Source organism: Paramormyrops kingsleyae, chromosome 12 (assembly GCF_048594095.1).
Source record: "Paramormyrops kingsleyae isolate MSU_618 chromosome 12, PKINGS_0.4, whole genome shotgun sequence".
Lineage (NCBI taxonomy): Eukaryota > Metazoa > Chordata > Actinopteri > Osteoglossiformes > Mormyridae > Paramormyrops > Paramormyrops kingsleyae.
In genome coordinates this window covers 23,155,883-23,176,010 of record NC_132808.1, presented here as the reverse complement: position 1 = coordinate 23,176,010, position 20,128 = coordinate 23,155,883, and the positions used below count along the sequence as shown (strand labels likewise).

General features: G+C 43.8%; 1 protein-coding gene across 1 annotated transcript; it reads right to left on the bottom strand.

Moving 5' to 3' along the window:
- Positions 1–1,349: 1,349 nt before the first annotated feature.
- LOC140593526 (transmembrane protein 271) lies at positions 1,350–4,296 on the bottom strand. Its single transcript, XM_072718451.1, has one exon. It carries the CDS (start codon positions 4,054–4,056, stop codon positions 3,265–3,267), a length of 792 nt encoding a protein of 263 aa, XP_072574552.1. The 5' UTR covers positions 4,057–4,296; the 3' UTR covers positions 1,350–3,264.
- Between the last annotated feature and the right edge of the window lie 15,832 nt (positions 4,297–20,128).

The following is a 20,128-nucleotide window of genomic DNA, read 5'->3' as shown; positions in this document are numbered from 1 at the left end:
ACCAAAGTGATCTCATGTCTCAAGCAGAGGATCTTTTGATATAAGTGTGCAGTCACAACGGAGATCCATTCATGGACTCACGGTGTGAAGATCACGTAGTGGAAGCTCATCACAGATGAATAGCCGAAACAAACAAACAGTTCTTCCATCGAATAACCACCCCATATCCCCAGGGGGAAGTTTTCTAATCTTTATAATTAAAATTGTTTGTTTCATCGTGGCCTCAGATTGATGCTGAGCTCTGTGTTTTTATCTGGTCAGAATGATGTACTTTCGTCCTGACCTTATGGAAGTGGTTTAATTAAAACATCAGGCCCAAAACGTCTGTCTTGTTTTGTCTGTACCACAGCACTGTAAAGCAGCAATATAGAAATAGGACAAATGAAGAACACCATTAAACTCGAACCATACCCTGAATAATAAAAAAAAAGCAAAAAAAAAAACACAATTTAAAAATCTCAAGTTGTAAATGTTGTAGTTTTCTTAAACTTGGCAGAAAATACTAGAGCCTGAGTAACATGTCTGAAGTTGTGAATCAACAATTTGATTAATTTGTGAGTTCACAGACATAAAGTAATTCCAGTTTACGTACCACGTTGTTCATATGTTTGTAAAATAACCAGATGCCCCTCTTTTCTTTCTTCACTTCAGAAACAGTGGAGGACCTGTAGGTGAGTTTTTGAAGATGGGGACACTTGGTGGCCTGTGCTACAGCTTTCCTTCTAGAATATCCGGCTGCCTTTCAGACAATATCTGGTGTCAGGCCAATGAGAAAAGCTCTTTTTTTAAAAACCCACAGCACAACAGCAACCTGAGAGACACAGGATCAGCTCGGCTGATGGTTTTTGGTGGGAAAGCTCTGCAGTACTGTTAGGGTCGGACACCCAGGCGCGGGTGGCATCGGTGGCTTAAGAGGATTACCTCCTGTGCGAGGCTGGAAGCCTGAGCGCTGAGCCACCAATGTCTGCACTGTGTGACTCTGCCGGGCTTGGTCTGCGATTTAAGAAATTATACACCTCCCCCCCCCCCACCCCGAAGAATGCCTACCTGAAAGTTATACCGAACCAAATCGGGATCTCGCCTGACGTTCATCCCCCAGATATCTGTTTCGTGCACCTCCGTCGAGGAAGATCTCTCGTCAACAGTGGGATGCAAGGATAATAATGCAGAAGATCTACGTTAGCGAGCAGGTAGATTTTATAGTCCTCCATCATGTTTTACAGTCATTAAGTGATCTTCCTTGTGTATCTACTCCCTGCAGTTTGGCGTGGCTAGTTAGACTAAGAGATGCTCAAAACTGGTGCCCTAGTATTCTGATTGGTAAGATGCACAGGAAGTCAGTCTCAAGCTTATGATTCAGAGAGAATTTAATTATCATTCTGAAAAGCTGCTGGAATATCCCTCTAAAAATAAATTTAAAACAGTCCAATACAATTTCGTTCTGGTCACTTCAGTAATTGCAAAGAGCAGTGGGTGAAGACAGAAAAAAAAGTGAATTACATGGCATTAGCTAAATTATACATCAGTGAAATTACCGGAGGGGGATCTGTCTCTAAAAAGAACGAATCAAGCATTTATTCTCTTCTGCTACGTTGCAACCTTGTTTATTGTTTTTCCTGACTTCGTTTGAAGACCTCGGGCCCTTTGTGCTAAAAAGCACAGATTCATGCCACAACAGGAAACTTAATCACACACTTTTTGTGCTCATTATGGGATTTTCGAATCTTTTGTATACTTGTGGTCCTTAGCATTTGTGACTGCTTTTTAAAACCTTTTATAAGTGCGGTGTCTTTTATTATAATATTCAGTTCATCTCACCAATGACCGCACCCCCAAATGCGAGGATGCTATCTTATTAAGATGGAGATCAAACCAATACAAATGTGTTTAAACTACACGTGAAACACTTCCAGTGTTCTCTCTGTACCATAATGACAAGGCACGTGTTGCAAAGGAATCTCCACTGTTATGATATATACTTCTGTAGCTATAGCGGCATGTTAAATCATATTTGCGATGGGTCTTTTCGGTGGTTTAACCTTCCTGTATCTACTTCTGCCTTCCCGATGCAAATTAACCTCTAATAAGCTTTTCTGTTTGGTTGCACATACATATATGTTGATCAGGGCAATCATAATATAATTAAATTAAGAATTTAGGTAAATATGGTGCACAGATGTTAAATGTAAATCAAGCTCCAACATAATTTCACTATACATGCAATGCTCGCCCGGTAGATGTCTGTATTTAACGTCTTTTGCCTGCTCCTTTTTCCGTCTTAAATTGAATAACAAAAACTTAGTCCTCGACATTAGTGTCGCTATACGTCAATCCGAAAACACTTGCAGTATATTACAGAGGCGAAAAAGTAGCTGCCAATATGAAGTAAATCCCCATACTGCTACCATCACCTTGGGGGGGGGGAATGGATAACAGAACAGAACCAGCTCGGATATACTGAACCCATACAAAAATCCATCCAGCTATATTGTGCAGAAAAAGGGGTGTAGCTTTTATCTGAGACGGGAGCCCCGTTCATTTGCATTGCGTACATCAACGTCACGACTTTTATAACAAAAACGTACTTTTTTAAATAATCCAGCGCTTTGTGCTTCTGTTTAAATCACTCACGTGACTTAATTGTACTTTCTGAGTGCTGAAAAGTTCTGAAGGCAATTCTGCTCACTCTTTTTTGTCCTTTTGAAACGGGTATGACGGACACTATAAAACATTCTGACCTACCTACTATGATAAAAAAAAAATGTGACAATCTAATATGCTATTGCAGAATTTACAGGTAGGCTATATGCTTTAGTAACATCAAGGAGTAGCACACATTTTATTCATATTTTAAACGGATGCACTATGTAGGGTAAACCATACAGTAACAAACCTTGAATGAGATGTAATGTGAATAGAGTGTAAACGCAGATCACAACGTCGCTTCAGTATTTACCACGTGTGACTAGGTTTCTTGATCTATTTCATTCCCATTGAAATAAGATCGTTTGGTTGACAGATTTTGGTAAACTAATACACATTGCTGCGGAAAGAAACCACTTTAAAAGTTATGTAAATGTATGTATGCTTTGTTTTTTGGTTATGATTAATAATGAGTTCTAGAATAGATCTTGTAACACAATTGTCCCAACAATTTTATAGCATGACTTAGTCCAGATTGGAGGGGATTGATTGTCACTGCAGGTTTTACATCCCATGTCTAAAGTTTTTTTTCTCTCTCTCTCTCGCTCTCTCTCAGAGTGGTTATTTGTTACTCGCTTCTCCGGGAAAAATGTCTTCATATGCTGGCGGTAGTTCGTTTGGAAGAGGGTAAGAAAATGGATAGGACTGGTTTAGTTCTGGATCCATGGGCGAGTACCCCGGGAGCTCGATTGAGGGGTGACCTCCACATTGTACTTCCACACCCGCCTCGTCGAACACGTGAAATACCCCCAGGTTAATGTAAGAAACCGGCTGTATTTCCGACACGGTGAAGTCTTGCTCCTCATTGAAAAGGATAGCCCCCACGCTCTGCCGCTGCGTTAATCTCCTTCTGTAAAACTGCGCCGCCTGATATCTCTTAATGATCACCAGGTTCAGGAGACCTAGTAGACACTCCAAAGTGTTAAGGATAGTTGATATAACCAGACCTCTCTGATAATCCTTCAGCTGTGCGCAGATGGGATTTAATTCCAGCGACTCCACGCAATAGTGGGAATATTTCCGATCCACCAGCGACACGGTGTCGCCGTCCACCACGGCACCGGAGAAGGCAGTAAGAACTCCCAGCATGAACACCAGGATTCCCACAAGGAAGAAATTCCGAATCCCGGGCTTCCCTTTGCAACAAACCAGGGCGAACCCGAGCAGTACCTGCCCCAGCCCGACAAGTATCCCCGAATAAAAAGCCCCGGCCGCCGTACCCAGGTGGAAATGCACTTTTACTTTGGAGCCCAGCGAGAAGCATTTGAATCCGACGGCAACCGAGCTCATGGCACAGATGAAGAGGAGGCTGTTGGAGACGATGGTACACAGTCCTTTCCCACTCAACTTCATTATATTCCTCCTCTACCTCTCCCGTTCCCTCTCCCTCCTTCATCCTCCTTTGTCCTCCTCATCAGCCCTTCTCGAAGTGCTGTCAGGTTGTGACATGATTCGCCGATGATCGCTCTTCAAAACCAGGATCTCATGAGCCGCACGCTCTCTCCCCCTTTCCCGCTGCTCCAGAACTGGATTAATTATTGATAGGAAAAGCGTGCTCTTTCTGCAGCACCAACTCCCGAAATCAAACCTAAAGGTAACGATTACCCTCATGACCTCCACTCCCCCATCCACGCTGTTATATAAGCATGCATATCGGCGGTTGCAAACGACTTCAGGAAAATTGTCCATTCTCTGAATAAGAGGGTTAATTTGCGATGAGGTAACATACGGTGCAAACTGCGTGGTGCAGAAAAGGGCCTCTATGCTCCTAAAATAACTCATAAAACGCGCATTTAAACTTGTCGAATTCTGCACCGGCGCTAGACCATTGATTCTGCATGCAAGTCGCGGATTCAAACTAACTTCTAATTCTTTTCTTTCTCAGGTAAAGTCAATTAAACTTTAAGATTGTGGAACAACCGTCACGTTTTAATTTCAGAAATATGCAAGGCAGGCAAGAACACAAATTAATGCCCCCACAAAGCATGAGAAAATTGGTCTACTTGTAAACTTGAATTATTCAAATTCAAATATATATATATATATTTATTAATATATTACTACAGTATATAAAATATTCTCGTATACTATTCGATCTGAAGGAGAAAAATGTGTAAGATTGAGTTGTATTTATGTAATATTTAGGAAAACATTATGACATTTATTGAGAATTATTGCCAGACTGGAAAGACGATTGGGCCAATTACATTAATATCATCTGTGTTGTATACTTAATATTAAATATTTTTTTTAGTATTTAAACTATGGCCACGGGAGGTGGAAAAAAAGTTGGCTTTTGTTATGGTTTTTACTTTTTCTGTATTTCTTACTTATTTGCTAACTTGGGTCTTACTCGCCTATTTTTTATAGGCTTGTGGATCGATACTTACTTAAAATAGACAAGCGTGATTACATAATGCAAATTACTCTGAGCATAGCTCTTGAGCACTTAAAGGTATTTGTAATCAGCATATTCTATAGGCTATACCTTTTAAGGTAATCAATAAGGATTTTCATAATTTATGCCGCCCGGATGCCAGGCGTCAGATGGCATTTTAGTGGACGCCCCTGTTATAAACAGTGAATTGGGTATCTCTTCTGCTCATAATCGAATGAGATGAGCTCTTCAGTGATGCCGCGTTACTGGTCCATTCGTGAGGGTGGAGCAGAATGGAGAACAGGCAGTTTATATATGGTCAATGAAATGTAGAGATTGCCAGTTAGTGTACTCTAAACATTTTTAACTACCGTAGTTTTACGGGCTCACAAATGTCTGTCGCACATAGATAGACCCCATGGTTGCAGTTTTGTCATTTTCTTTATTGTTAGAGGTCAGTGTATTAAAATACTTATGAATAGATGAGTACACCAAATGTATGAGGTCATAATACATAATGCTATAATACGTCCGTCTTTTAATTTATATACATTAATGCAGTCAGGCACTGTTTGATGATAGACTTACTTTTTTTTGTAATCAAGTGGGTACGGGTGTGTGATTTCTATGCGATCAATCGTTTTGAACAAATAAGTCCGATTCATATTGTCAGAGCCATTTCTATGTTGTCCGTCTAAGGTGAACCCTGGGGCAAAATACCACTTTGCTTCGTGAACTCCCGCCCCCCTGCAACCCAAACCGGGATCAAGCGGTTAGAAGATCGATGGGCTCCTTAAATTACAAGAGTACAAAGATCGAAAGAATGGCGCTGCATTTTTAGAGATCGGTGTTGCCGGTGATCTGACTGCGGGGTCGAGGCCCCTCAGTCGGCTGCCGTAAGTTCGCTGTATATCGTGCGAGCGGTCGTGCGTCTGGTGGCCGCGTGCTGTATATCTCCGCTCGCGCTTCTGATGTGCGGATGATTCATCTTGTGCTACCGCTTTTTGAAATGAACGAGTATCCTATTTTGGGGATCGCTTTTGTGCCTGGCGAAGAGTGACGCCCAAGGGTTTGTTGGAAGCAGATCAGGAGCATTTCACAGTCCGGAGCTTAGGCTTTTGCTTAGATGCCTGGACTTGATTTGTACCAAAGATTGCCTTCATTGCACTTCTAAGTGTCAGTGCCTTCCTGTGTCAGCTGATGAAAAACGGTGCATTAGGGCTTGTGAGTGTAGCTTTTCTATTTCATGTGTGTTTTATTCTTACAGAACTACTTGGGCTTCATACTTGCGAGAAACTCGGTGTACAGATGCTTACATTCAGAGGAGTGACATTTTACACACGGTGCTCCCTGTTTAAGTCTGTATAACGATAATTATATCTGAAAATCAGATTGTAACAGAATGTCTAATAAAGGGTTTTATCATATAGATACAGGTCAACAAAGTGGCATATTGTTGAAAGTGATTGTCTTTCGTTAATGGACCAAGTAATCTATCCATCTTTTAACAAAGAGAGCAGCCATGGAGCCTATTTCAGAAAGGTTGAGTTAGACCCTGGATAGGATGCCAAGTCCATAGACACAGTCACACCTTACTGACAAATTAGAGACACCAAATCATCCCCATTGCTTGCTTTTGGAGCCACACAACATGCTTGGGGAGAATATGCAAACACCACACGTAGAGCAGAGGTGGGATTCAAACCCCGAGCCCTAGTGGTGGAAATCAACAGTGCACCCCACAGAGTCACTGTGCCATATGGGATTAGGCATAATAATTATGGGGCTTTTCCACTGCCACCAAGAACCAAGCCGTACCCAACCGATACTGTGAACTGACGGTTTTCCATTGTAAAGTATGCGAGCCGTACCCAAACTGCAACCGCGCTGACGTAGCCCTGGTTACTAGCAGAGCCAAAAACGAGACCAACAGTAAATTAGCTTATTTTCAGTTTTTCATCACTGTTGCTCTCCAAACCTGACAACGCCTTTACCGAGCCGACCCTTTTGCAGTGGAAAACCGAAGCGAGCTGGAACCGCACTGTAAATGTGTCGGTCCCTGTATGCCAGTGGAAAAGCACCATAACAGTGTAATACCTAAAGCATTTACAGTCAGTACCAATGGTGTGAAGGAACCATGGAAAGTCTGGCTTCCCTAACAGAATTTTAGGTTCCAAGACCCCCTATGACCCTAATCTCAATAAGTGGCTATTAGAAGATGAATGAATGGATGGATGAATTTTGTCCGACAAACCTCAAGGCATAATGATGGATCCCATTGTGGTGTAAAAAGGAGGACAGAATAGGAATTGTAGAGTAACAGGTCTAGATAAAAAATGACTGGTGGTTGAAGTATGCATCAGAGTGCTCCAGTTCTAGCACTGAGTGGAGTACTTCACCTGTAGAGTACTCCTTGCAGAGTTGTACTTGTTGAGTGCAAATTGAATCTGACCCTGAAATAATCCAGATGTACAAACGGGTACAAGTTGACACACGGCATGCAGCGACCCTGGCTTTGTTCATGCGTCCAACAAGCAGCTGGTGGCTTCCGTGCATTTTAAATTGTGACACACGACGCAGTGCCTCTTGCTCGTAATCTTCTGATGTCGACACATCAGCCGTGTCCGGGACTGTGCTGTCGTGTTAGTACAGCCCCTGGTGTTCCTCAAAACTTTGAAGCACTCAAGCCAAGAGCTCACATGCATGACCCAACTTTCCTCTTGCATGATTTATTAATATGACAGTTTTAACATAAACCCCTGGCCGCTTAATGACACTGGGTCATCTACAGTCTCTGCCAGATGATGTAAGCGCATAGCAGATCATACAAGCAGAAAAATGGTCCAGATTGATAGTAGCTGTGGCTAAGCTGCTCATGAGAAGGAAGAATGTTTCCTTTCTGGAGACAGATGTATGGTGACAAACTGAGGCATTTCGTTTCAATAATACCCCCCTAAATGCACGAAGCACCAAGTTTCCGCAAGTGGAACTAACAATTATCCCTACTGAGCAAATAATCGCAGCAATTAGCTGCTGATCCTCATGTCAGATTGACTTGTTAGTGCCTGCAGTGTGACGTCTCAATTGCCCTGCAGTCAAATCGACTCTTGCAGACCTTCTTTGATCCTTATTCAATGATATTAACCACATTCTGAGGACATTTCTCGCACTGTTGTTATACCAACCTTCTGTCACTGGGATATCGGGAGGGTTGGGGTGGGTTGTAGATGAGAATTGTGTGTCTTACCCCAGCTCTTGGGTTTGATCAACTCGAATAACTTTTATTGTTCCACAACGTTCCAAGCAGATGTCTGTTCCCAGTGACAGCTGGTAAAGAGGAAGTCGTGAGCAGGCTAGAGATCAGAGATGTTCCTCCATCTGCTTTCACAATGCAAAGACCTCATGCAGGCCATGACACAGGTCCAGCAGGAGCCATCGACGTTGGAGCGCTGTGTACAGTTGCTAGATTCCAGCTGCAAAGCCCTAAACTTCACATCAAAAGGCCCAACCGGACTACTTTAGAATGGCAGGCTATCGTCCTTTGTGTGACCCACGGTTTCTTCATGTGCCTCTCTGAAATGGGTTCTGGATTTTGTCCTTTGCCCACACTGGCATTTTTCTCTTACTGTTTGTGAGTTTTTAAAATCTTCTGCCTTCTGCCTTACTCATTCCACGATCCCACGCACACTTACATCGTCCAGATCTTTTCAATACTTTGACCATGTGGTCATTTCTTATTATGCTCTCCAGCTGTTTTCTCCAGACTGTTCAGACCAAAAATATCCTCGGCCTTCCATTATATCCTGCATTTTTTATCCAGATCTATTTTGTCTGATAAACACAGCTAATGGAACCATGATGGCTGACTTGATAACATCATGCCCTCTCATCTTCATGGTTCAGGGTGTGGATTGTATGTATGTCTCTTTGGTTACTTACACTCCCTTCATAGACTGTCAAATGGCACCACTCAGTTGTCCTTATTGTGTGTGTGCCCCGTGATGGACTGACATCCATAGTTTGTCTTGGGATAAGCGTCAAGCTTGCTGTCTTTCTGCTTTGGATAAGCGATTATGGGAAATAAATTGATGGATGGATGTTCGGCTGAGAACAGCGACAGTTCCCGTTAATGTTTCCTGCAAGGCTTTCTGTAAATCGAACTCAGGCAAAAAAAAACTTATGTCCCATTAATTATATTGCCACTTAAGCTGCCAGCATCTGTAGCCTTTTGGTCTGGCCTGAGCTGTCTGCGACCTCAGAACGTAGACCGCAAAGTGCCTTCGACTCGACACAATGTGTGTCGGTGGTATGGGTAGGGACAATAAAGAGGAACAAGATATGAAGATGTCTGCCTTTTTATTTTTTGAATCTAAGATGGGTTGCCATGGTGGCAGAGTGCAAAAGAAACTTTTTTTTTTCCTGTTAAGAGAACAGCTAAAGTCTGTCATATTGCTCGCTGCATATATAAATCACGGCACCAGCGTGCTCCCAAAATAGGATTCTACCCAAGCATAGAGGAACAGGGGTACAGCAAGCAGTCAACAACATGGATCCCCTCGCGCAAGGAGCGTCTGCATTAACAATACAAGACTGTCCACATTTCTGAGGTCTGACAGCATCTCAACGGGTCCCTCTGTTGCTTTGCTGGGATGGAGTGCTGATTACATGTACTGGTAACAGTGGACTCTACTCTGTCACTGGCCTGTATGTTCAGTACCCAATGTTGGCGAGCAATGGAAGTCGACTGGTGTGTGATCTACAAATACACCTTCAACATGAGTCTCTTTGCAAAGAGGGGGGCGGCATTGCTGTGTTTCTCATAGGGAGCCATAGGATTCGGGAGCAAAGTTAGATCCAGCGTTTCTGGGGGGGGGGGGGGTAGCTGCTAATCCGTTTCTGATTATCTTCCTTCACACCAACCCCCTCTGCCATAATTGTCTTCACCTTGCAGCAATAGATTTATCAGACCGCCGATACACACGACTCAATAAAAAAAAAAGGCAAGGTTAATATTCGTTTAATTGCCTTTGATATTACGGATAATACACATAAGGTCCTTTAACCTCCTGTCCCCCCTCGTGTCTCCTTTGTAGAACTACGTTCCACATTGTGTTGAGGCGAGCAGGGAGGCACACAAGGACAATTTGCAGTGATTTTCTGGCATCTTCCAGGACGTGTCACGTTCGTGCAGCTCGCTGTCGGGTGACCATGACCATAAACGAATAGGGTGCGAAATTTGCAACAGAGCAGGTGTTTAAAATGCAAAGCTGGCGTCACGGAGCAAAAAAAGCATGACGCGGTTTTAGTCAGAACCGCGGCCACAGAAGTTCCGTAACCACTTCCAGTCACCGGCTGGTCATGACCAGAGGATCTATAATCGTTTCTGGTCACCGGCTGCTCACGATCAGGAGTTCTGTAAACATTTCAGATCACCAGCTGGTCACGATCAGGAGTTCCGCAGCTTCTTGTGAAATGTCGGTTCCCTGGATTTACAAACAAACCCTGTAACCTTCACCCTCTCGCCCAGCCTGGCTGACAGCTGGACATGGGCGCATGGAGGAACATGATCTCTGCCCTCATCGCTGCCTTCGACAGACAGTCGCTGCACTAGGATGAGCAGAAGAATTAAGAGACGTTCAAATTAGCATGAGGGCAAAAATACCCATCCACACATGCTGGCGGACGACACGGTGCTTATTTAACGGTAGATGCACATAGACATCTCAGCAGCTGGCACAGGAGATACGAGAGTACAGAATAGCTCATAGCCATATACAGGTTCATCCTTGGTTAGAAGTTTTTTTTTTTTTTAAATGAGCCATCCATCTTACGTGTGGACAGACTGCTGGCAAGTCCAGACCGTTTCAGAACCTCAACCGGAGCACACAAGTGGAGATTTCTGTGTTAATTCTCTATTTTACTCCAGTCAGTCGACGACAGAGGCAGGCTGATATCAGTCAAGACCACCAGCGTGCTCCCCTCATTCTAATTTATTTACTGGACCAACAAACCAATTTGCAGAGCAAACGATACTCTGAAACCCTGGGAGTGAGAGCAGGTTGTGTACCCTCGATAAGAGCTGGACAGGAGGAACCTACACTCTTTGCATAGATACAGACATTGCTGGCTGGAATTGGGCTGTTGAGTTTTTAATATTAAGGCCGCAGTCAATAGAGAATGTCATGAAAGCATGTGTGATCACTTTAGGTGTTTAGGGCAGCATCCGGGGATAACAGCGCTGTAATTTATTCCCTTTTAATTATTCATATAATTCCTGTTTAGTGACTGGGTCGACTGCTTGCTTTGAGAAGCTGGCTATGCGGCGTTTCCTGTTAGCGGTGCAGCCTTCAGAAGAGCCTTGTTTATGGCTACGTCTCCATTGTTCTGCGACTTTAACTGGTGGAGAGCAGGTTGTTTTCAGTATACTTAATACCCAGAGGTGTGAAAACGAAATGATGAGAATTACTTCTAACGCTGACTGCTGTTGAAGGTGCCTCCCGTCGTGGCAGTGGGCGGTCTTCCTGTCGATGTTTAGGTCTGGGACGTAGCACGCCTATGAAGCCCTGATTATCCATCCGCAAGGCACGAGTGCTGCTATCCCAGCGGCCGGCTGGATCCGGCCTGGGTGCCCGATAGATGCCAGCGACGCGTCTTCACCACACACTGGTCAGTGACAAAGAGGAGCCTTTGAAAGCGATGACGGCAGCTGGAATCGTCCTGGTTAAACTCGGTGAGAACCATGAGAGAACTTAACGGGAAAGTGGGTTAAACTCGTCAGCGACTGACAGTGTTAAATAATCCCACCCCTCTGCGGGGTTTGGAATTCAGAGGTAATGATCGTTCGTGCTGATGTCATCTGCAGTACAATAAGGAAAGGCAGGAAAATACCGCAACATTGTTGAGCATGTAACAATGACACTCTATTGATCCCTGTAGGGAAATTCTCTTTTCGTCTGCAATTTTGCCATCATCCTCCCAGGTGAGAGGAAGCTTGGCAGCCAAGGGCAACCATCCATAGCGGCACCCACCAGCTGAGGGCCTTACTCAAGGACCCAAAGACATACCAAGGGTGGGCTTGAACCAGCAACCTTCCGATCACAAGAACAGAGGCTTAGCCCCCTGAGCCACACGTTCAGTAACGTAAAGAAACCATTAAAAGGGGGGGGGGGGTCATATTTGTGATTAATACGGGGCTGTTACAGTTATTAAAAGATTTTCTTTTCACCATACACCATAATACATAAGAGCATAAATGGATTTGGCCTGTTTTTCAATAGCACCAGTCACTTCTACTTCCATAAGTACACACACATACACCCTTTACAGCAATCGCACGCTGTAAGAGCACTTACATCCCAAAACGGCGAATGCAGAGTTTAATAAGGCGAGAAGGCATCTCATCTCTGGCCTCCCGGCTGAGTCCGCTGTTTGATGAAGGCTTACCTGTGTCATGACAAGGTGAAGAGCGAGCCGCGTACGCATCCCATAAAGTCATTCCGCGGCTCTGTCACGCCGCACTAATGAGGGACGCATCAAGTGAGCCTGGCTTCGGGGTCGCTAAGCAACCGTCATCTCACTGAAGTTTAAAGGAGCTGCAAGAGGCTGCCTTTGTAAAGTTTATGAGAATAACAGGGGCTTGTTTCAAACGCCTCGCTCTTTCCTCTCCGGTATTACCTTACAGTTAAATTAACTTCAGTTAAATAAAACCAAAAGATTAATTACGCGGCTTTATTTGGAAATAATGGCATGAGAATACATGCGGCTCTCAATTTACGTAAAACCCAACGTATGTAATTCTGACTGATACAAAAAAAATATCTGCGATACAGTGCTGTGCAAAAGTCAAAAGAAATGCTTACTGCTATTTATCTGGGTAGTAAGTGCAATGTAAGACTGTAGTATATAAAAATTAAGAGTAACACGATAAAATTTAGTAAGAATTTGTTCTGTTGTCCAGAAAGTTGCCATAATCTACTTGGATGGTTAGATGAACACAGCTTCAGTTCCCAAACCTCTCCTCAGGGGCACCTCGGCCATTTTGTTAAATCTCACCACCAGCTCACTTAATCAATTAATTTAATTAGTCAAAAGAAAAAGTCAATGACATTGATTAGCTGTATGAGGTGTGCTAGTGGTCAAGCCAAGAAGTACATCGGTGTGTTGGACGGTCGCTGAAAATATTGGGGTGAGTTTAGCAGAAGTTTCGAAGGGACTGAGCTGACACACCTCGAAAGATACAATAGCATAGTTTTACATCAACATGAAGATCATTTAAACTTCATTTTCTTTGGCTGCCTAATACTGCACTTTTGCACAGTACTATATGCAGACTTCACAGGAATGCTAATGCAAAAGATGTGCTATAAATATATTTAGATTTTTGTCTTCAGTTATTTAATGCACACTCTATAGTATGCATTGCTAGTAAATTTTTTGCTTGTGTGTTTTATGTCCTATATGGTGCCTTGAATGGTGTGAGGTAAATCTGACTTATGCGAGAGTTTGTAGAACAGATTACGTACATCAGTCAAGAACCTGCCTGTACGTAGATAATTTCAACTTTGACAGGAAATAATTAAAATGTACATTTGTTGTTTATTTTTCTCTGGGCGTGACTAGCAGAAAGAGAACATAATTTAAAGTGTGATAAGTTCAATAAGGCCATCATGATTGTTATATTATTATTGCTGTTGTTTATAATAATAATCATTTTATGTTTTATTTATTTAGTAGATACTTTTAGCCAAAGTGATATACATTATTTTTTATAACAACGATGCTTTTCTTACACACGTTTCCCACCATGTTTTTACTCATTGCTTGGAAAGCTAAGTTTGCAGTCGGGGTGGAAGGGAGGAATGTGGTATTTCATCTGCTTAGATCTTGGCAGCATGGTTCACAGCCCGACCCTCAGCTGAGATATGAACAGCAGTCACTGTGACATGGACTGACTGGAAAATGCCAAAGGTAGGACTTTCCGGAAGCTGCCGGGTGGGCTTCTGCCCTCCTCCGGCTCTGCGACGCAGCTGATTGACACGCAGAATAGATCAAGGCCACGCGACAGAGACTTCCTGAAATCTGCTCGATCGCATGACCCGTCAGGAGCAAGGCCCGATTCGAACCGGGGCTGTCGTTCTCACTACATTTACTGAGCAGAGATTGCTCTTCAGCTGGACCCTGATGCTCTCATCGCAGCAACAGAAATGATACCTGTTCCCCTGTCAGAGTCACAGCGGCTTACCGTGACTCAGAGCGCTGCCCGCGGTGAAGGCAACGCCGGCTGACCGGAGAGTGACGCAGCCCGTGTCACCCGTGTCCCACGGGATGGCTTTTATCATCTCAGACCCTACAGCTGTCACCGTCCCCAAACACACAATATCTAACATGACACCCAGCTACACCCAGATTAAAAGACAAGAATACTGACAAATGCATTTGCTGTCACAGAGTACATACTCACATCTGTTATTACACCGAGACAAGTGTCATGTTCCATCCATCTTCCAGTCTCCAGAGCACTTGTAGTCTGTCCAGAAGTGAATCAAAACCATGAATTAGGTTTGTGGGCATCGCGCCCCAGGGAGAACAAGGACGAGATGTTCAGACAGCAGGTCATGGATGTGACAAGTAAGCTTCAGGTAACTGGAGGTAGGGAGGGCCGTGGTTGGAGTACTGGAATTCTAGTCAGGCTGCACTATATCACATCGTGATTTGTTCACGATTATTCACCGCATGCACAATAATCACCAGGGCATCAGATGATGGGCGAAACATTTGGCCAGACGCCGGATTTTTTGGTACTATACGGACATTTACTTACACCCACAATTTAGTAAGCAGATTAGTAGTACGGCTAAAATATTAGTATTATTTATGCATTCGGGTTATCTTTCCGTTTAATAAACGTGCGGGACTTTAAACTGCAAAATGTACCGCCACACCACCAACGTCTTTTTACCTTGTTTATCCACAATATCTCCTCTTTCAAAAGACGTTGTGGCTGTTGGGCTGTCCCTTTCTTCACCGCCACTTCAGTGCATATTGCTTCCGTGATTTACCAAAACAGTAGCATGTGGCGTGCTCCGCTAACCGAAGCGTAAGAATACGGCGCATATATACATATTACTAACTCTTGGGCCTCATAATATGGCTCATTAATATTTTACGCATACTACTAATCTGCTTACAAAACTGAGGGTCTTACAAAGCTGGCATCCGGATAAATGTTTTCGTCTGTTATCTAAAGGCCTGACGATTATTGCACAAGCGGCATTTAATCGCGAGGAAATCGCAATCTGATATCGTGCAGCCCTAAATTCTAGTGGAGAGAGAACTGCATTGTTTGGGTTGTAGGCTGCTGTTGGGACTCATGTCTATTCAGGGAGGCTAAGCTTTGTTGCCCCATTAGGGCATTAACGTTATAAAACAGACTAAACAACTGTATGAACAGCTGGCACATTACAGAAATGGCATCACTGTGGCTTTTACGCCCTTCGCTATGTCTGGCTAGTTTCCTAAGGGAAGTTTAAGCATCAGTCACCCACTGCTGTAACACTTCCCACTGCTTATTTTATTGGCCCTAATTGTAAATCCCCAAACACCATGGCTTTCAAAGCCTAATTTTCCCCCCCAACTAAATTAAGTTCTGTGTGGTGCCCTCTTGTGGCTGCAGATCAAGACACCTCTGCCATCATCAAGCACCGTGGCTACGATACCAGGCTTCCCCTCACGGATATTTGCAGGCCAAGCACCAGTACATAGGCGTCACCTGGAGGACACTGAAGAATGGAAATAAACTCTCTCTCTAGTGCAGATACACTAAGGGGGCATGTTCTGCTTCTCAGAAAGCCACACATCATCTCAAAGACATCAAAGGAAGGTAACAGGCGAACACCGTCCCAGTGGTAATGGAAATACATCTGCATTGCTTGGATCATAAATCGATTCGTATACTCATGGTTAGTAACTCTTGGAACCTATCACTGTTAAAACCATCAGGGCTTGATTTATTTCAGCTCATAAAAAAAAAAAAAAAAAAACATTTTGAAACGTTATGACTTTTAATTTTCATCTCACATTAAAATATTTAAATGTGTTTTTTTCAATTATAAAATGCTTTGCACTAGTAGTCATCCATCGATTTTCCGAAACCGCTCGTCCTGTTAAGGGTCATGTAGGGTCTAGATCCTATGGGCATGAGGCAGGATGGGGCACCAACCCATCGCAGGGAACATTCACCCCCATGGCAATTTGATAACTCCAATTAACCTCAGCATGTTTTTGAACTCGGGGGGGGGGGAACCAGAGGCAACCCCATGATGACACAGAGAGAACATGCAAACTACACACACACAGAGCCACGGTAGAGATTTAAACCCTGGTCCCAGGGGTGTGAGGCAACAGTGCTAACCACTGCCCCCCCCCCCCACTGCTCCTGCACAGGTACCAAAACTTCAAAATTAGGACCTATAATACCCAGAGCATTGGTACCTACATCTGCCACTGCCAGTATTCCTCTTATATCGACAAGATCCAGTTAATCAGCCAGTTGACCCATACCTTCTGTGTGGATTTTACGTTGTTTGCAGTACAAAGCCTTAAACAAGCCTCTGGTTAATTATGAGCAGACTGCAGCGTCTGAATGGAAGCGTGCGGAGGGGGCTTGCGGTTCTGTTACGTTCGTCACTGGAACTTCCCCTCCCTGCTCGGCAGTGCAGTTCGTGGCTGGATCTGACACCTGACAGCTCCGCTTATATGTGGTGATTTTTGAGTCAAAGTAAAAAACATACTTTTTTGACATGGAAAGGAAACAAACTGCCCGACAGGAAAGCCTTTTTTAATCAATAACGTGCCTTTGAATTTCTCTGGCTTGAAGAGAACCATTTTAATGTCACAGAGTAGAAGATCCCGGATCGTTCCAGTACTCGGCCATGGCCAGGAACAATCCAATTAGCTGGTTACAGATTTATGCACCTGAGAACGCTTGAGTTAATGAGACCACGCTCAGGTGCACAGGATTGATGAGACGTTAAGACTGTTTTTTTTTTTCCCCCCTTTTTTCCCCCACTCTTTTCATTTAGAAGAATTGATCTACAGCATAGCTTCCAGTTAGTGCTAAATAATGGTATAATTATAGAACCAGAAAGGTTTTGTTTGAGGTGAGTAGTCGCTGGCTGAATATGCTTTGCGAAACATTTTGTAGTTTAAAGTCTTCTCTTGTTTTGGGGATTCATGAACGAGCCGAAGCCCTGCTGGCCTGTTACTCCTCAGGGGGTGCCCTAACCAATCAGCGTGGACGACTGACGAATACCACACTACGTATAGCTATGCATCATCTCTCTGCAAGACTCTGCCCCTGGGCTTATTTTAAGAATTCCACTTGCTAGTATTCCCAGTGACACACCTGGAGCTGCCTGCTTTATTGCCTTACTAAGGGTGGGGGTGGGTATGAGTTCACAGTTTTGTTTCATTAAAAATACATGCAGTGAGTGGCTGCGTGAGTCTGGCCCTTTCCAGTGCCGATTCCAGTGCATCAGCTCCGGCTCCCGTCGGGATGTTGATACTTCAAGCCAAGCCTTTAAATCTGCACTCATCTCCCATTTGTGGGTGTAGAAATCTGCAAACCACATCTTTTGATCTGTACGCATTTCAAGATTGGAGGGCAGATGATGAAGCCCCCACGCCATCCCCCAATCTGTATTGAATTTCTGCCACGGGCCAGCCATCCACTCCAGGCCGTGGAAACTCGATACCGCGTACGGAGAGAGGCACCCCGAGCGAGGCAGACGCTGGACGGATTTCCCGGACATGCTGAGTATGAGACAGCTCGGAGTGGCGTCTGGGCCCGGTCCGCCAGAATCACATGCCTTCTAATGGAGAGCTGGGCCGAATCCAGACGCTAAGATCAGCCCGTCGCTGTGTCTGCCGCCCTTTGACACGAAGGTCCGCTATACTGAGCTGTACACGGTGCTGAGTACAGCCCCAGGAAACAGACATCTAGTCTGCCTTGTTACTTTGAGTCCCACCTAGAGCCTTGTAGTAGCAGTAAGATAATATTCCTGGAAATTCAGCTGTTAGATACCAACGGAGTCAGTCTACCTGCGCACCCTTAAGAAGCTACACCCCTCCATACTGCACATAAGGGCTCCTCAGCCATTTCATTTCAGCCCTGCGCCCTGCTAGACTCCTGATATACAAACATACATTTAGGGCCAGTTTCCCAAACTAGGATTAAGACTAGTCTTGGACTAAATTGCCGTTTCAATGGAGATTCACCATTGTGACTCAAAGCTAGTCTAGGCTTAGGCTTAATCCTTGACTGGGAAACTGGCCAATAGAGTACATGTGTAAGTCTTTACTTATAGAGGCTAAAACTTAAGAGCTGAGTTGCTTCTCAATTACTAATCATGAACGAATGTAGCACCTGCAAGAAATACATTAATAGTTATAGTAATAGTTATAGGGTTATAGGGATCAGTATGTAACTAGCACTTATATTCTGGTTAATTAAAACTTTTAGGGTTTACTACAATATTATTTCTGGCCCCTCGAGTAATGAGTTACTGTTTATATATAATGTGTGTGTGTGTGTGTGTGTCTACATATGACCCACTTTACTCAGCATAGTAATTGTTGTATTATAAAGAAAAGAAATGTTACATTATTGCATAGTACCAGCAAGTATACAAAATGGATGGATGGATGGATTCGATTCTATTCTATTGTCATGTCTAACGTGCTAACATGTTACTATGTTCCAAGCACCACAGGGCACAGAACACGCATATACCTCGGACAGGATGCCAGTCAAATAAAATACCGCCGACTCCAACATGATCTCTATAGATATTGTCAAGCAGCCTGGTGGTAATTTCACTCTGCGCAGGCACCCGAGAGCCAGGTCCCACTCTTTCCGTGTTCCTCCATGAATGACGTGGTCACTTGTCTCTTAGCAGTAGTCGCTATGGGAGGAAGCTCTTAATTAGCCTGGGTGATGCATCCTAAATGGGCTCCACAGCACCTGCATCTCTTTCCATTTGCAGGAAAATATTAACTGCAAAAAAAAAAAAAAAACCCCTTTGATGCGAAAAAGTGAAAGTACGTAACTCAAGCCTACCTGGCTGAAATTATGGTAATAAAACCCTTAAAACGAAAAGATGGAATGTCTACAATAATCTCCAGGCCATTCAGCATGATGTTTTCCCATCTAGTTTAATATTGATCTTGACAGGAAGACCGTAAAGCCCTAATCTAAAATCTGTAGACTGACTCTGAGTAGCACATTACAGAACATCCACAGATTTTATGTCCTTCATCAAATGAGAAAAGGAAATATTTAAGTTACATACTATTACTAGGTTTTTATAGGATTTTCACGTGGGCGCAGAATTTAATAACCGGCTGAGGTGATTTTCCAAAATGTCTGTGTTGTATGCAACGAACCTTAATGTTGGTTTTCATTACCGGTCTCCATGGTATAACGGTAATTGGGTAGACCTGCCACCCTTTGTGACTGACAGATGGGCTGGCGCTCTCAGGCTCCGCAACCGGTGCCGAAGGGGACTGCTGTGGTCGATTCGGTGCATAAAAGCAGGCAGTCCATTAGCACAGCACCAGTCGACGTCCCTTCCCACACCCGGCCTATTTAGCACATGACCAGCTAACCATGCACACCAGCAAAACATCATGGCAGATTTCAACATCTCCTAGGAAACTGGAGAAACAGGGAATCACCCTCCTCCGGGGCCACATGTCTCTAAGGGAACAAACCACGTAAAGTCATACTCAGTACCACTGAGAAATAGCTGAAAATTAACATGTTCGATCTTCATGTTCATCATCTATCCTAAAACAGGGAAGCATTTTGCAACTTGCAAAATGATTTCTGTGTTTGTTTTGGACTGTGTCGATGTAATGTGGAGGGTCAGAAATAAACACTGGGAAGACCTCGCTAGTTTAATGGTGTAGATAGAGCTGAGATGCAACAGGATGGTTAATAATCTGTTGGCTGAATCAAGAGCAGCTAAAACCATTAGCATCAGAGACCTG

Coding starts and splice junctions, on each gene's coding strand:
- LOC140593526 (XM_072718451.1), bottom strand. CDS start 4,056: ATGAAGTTGAGTGGGAAAGGACTGTGTACCATCGTCTCCAACAGCCTC.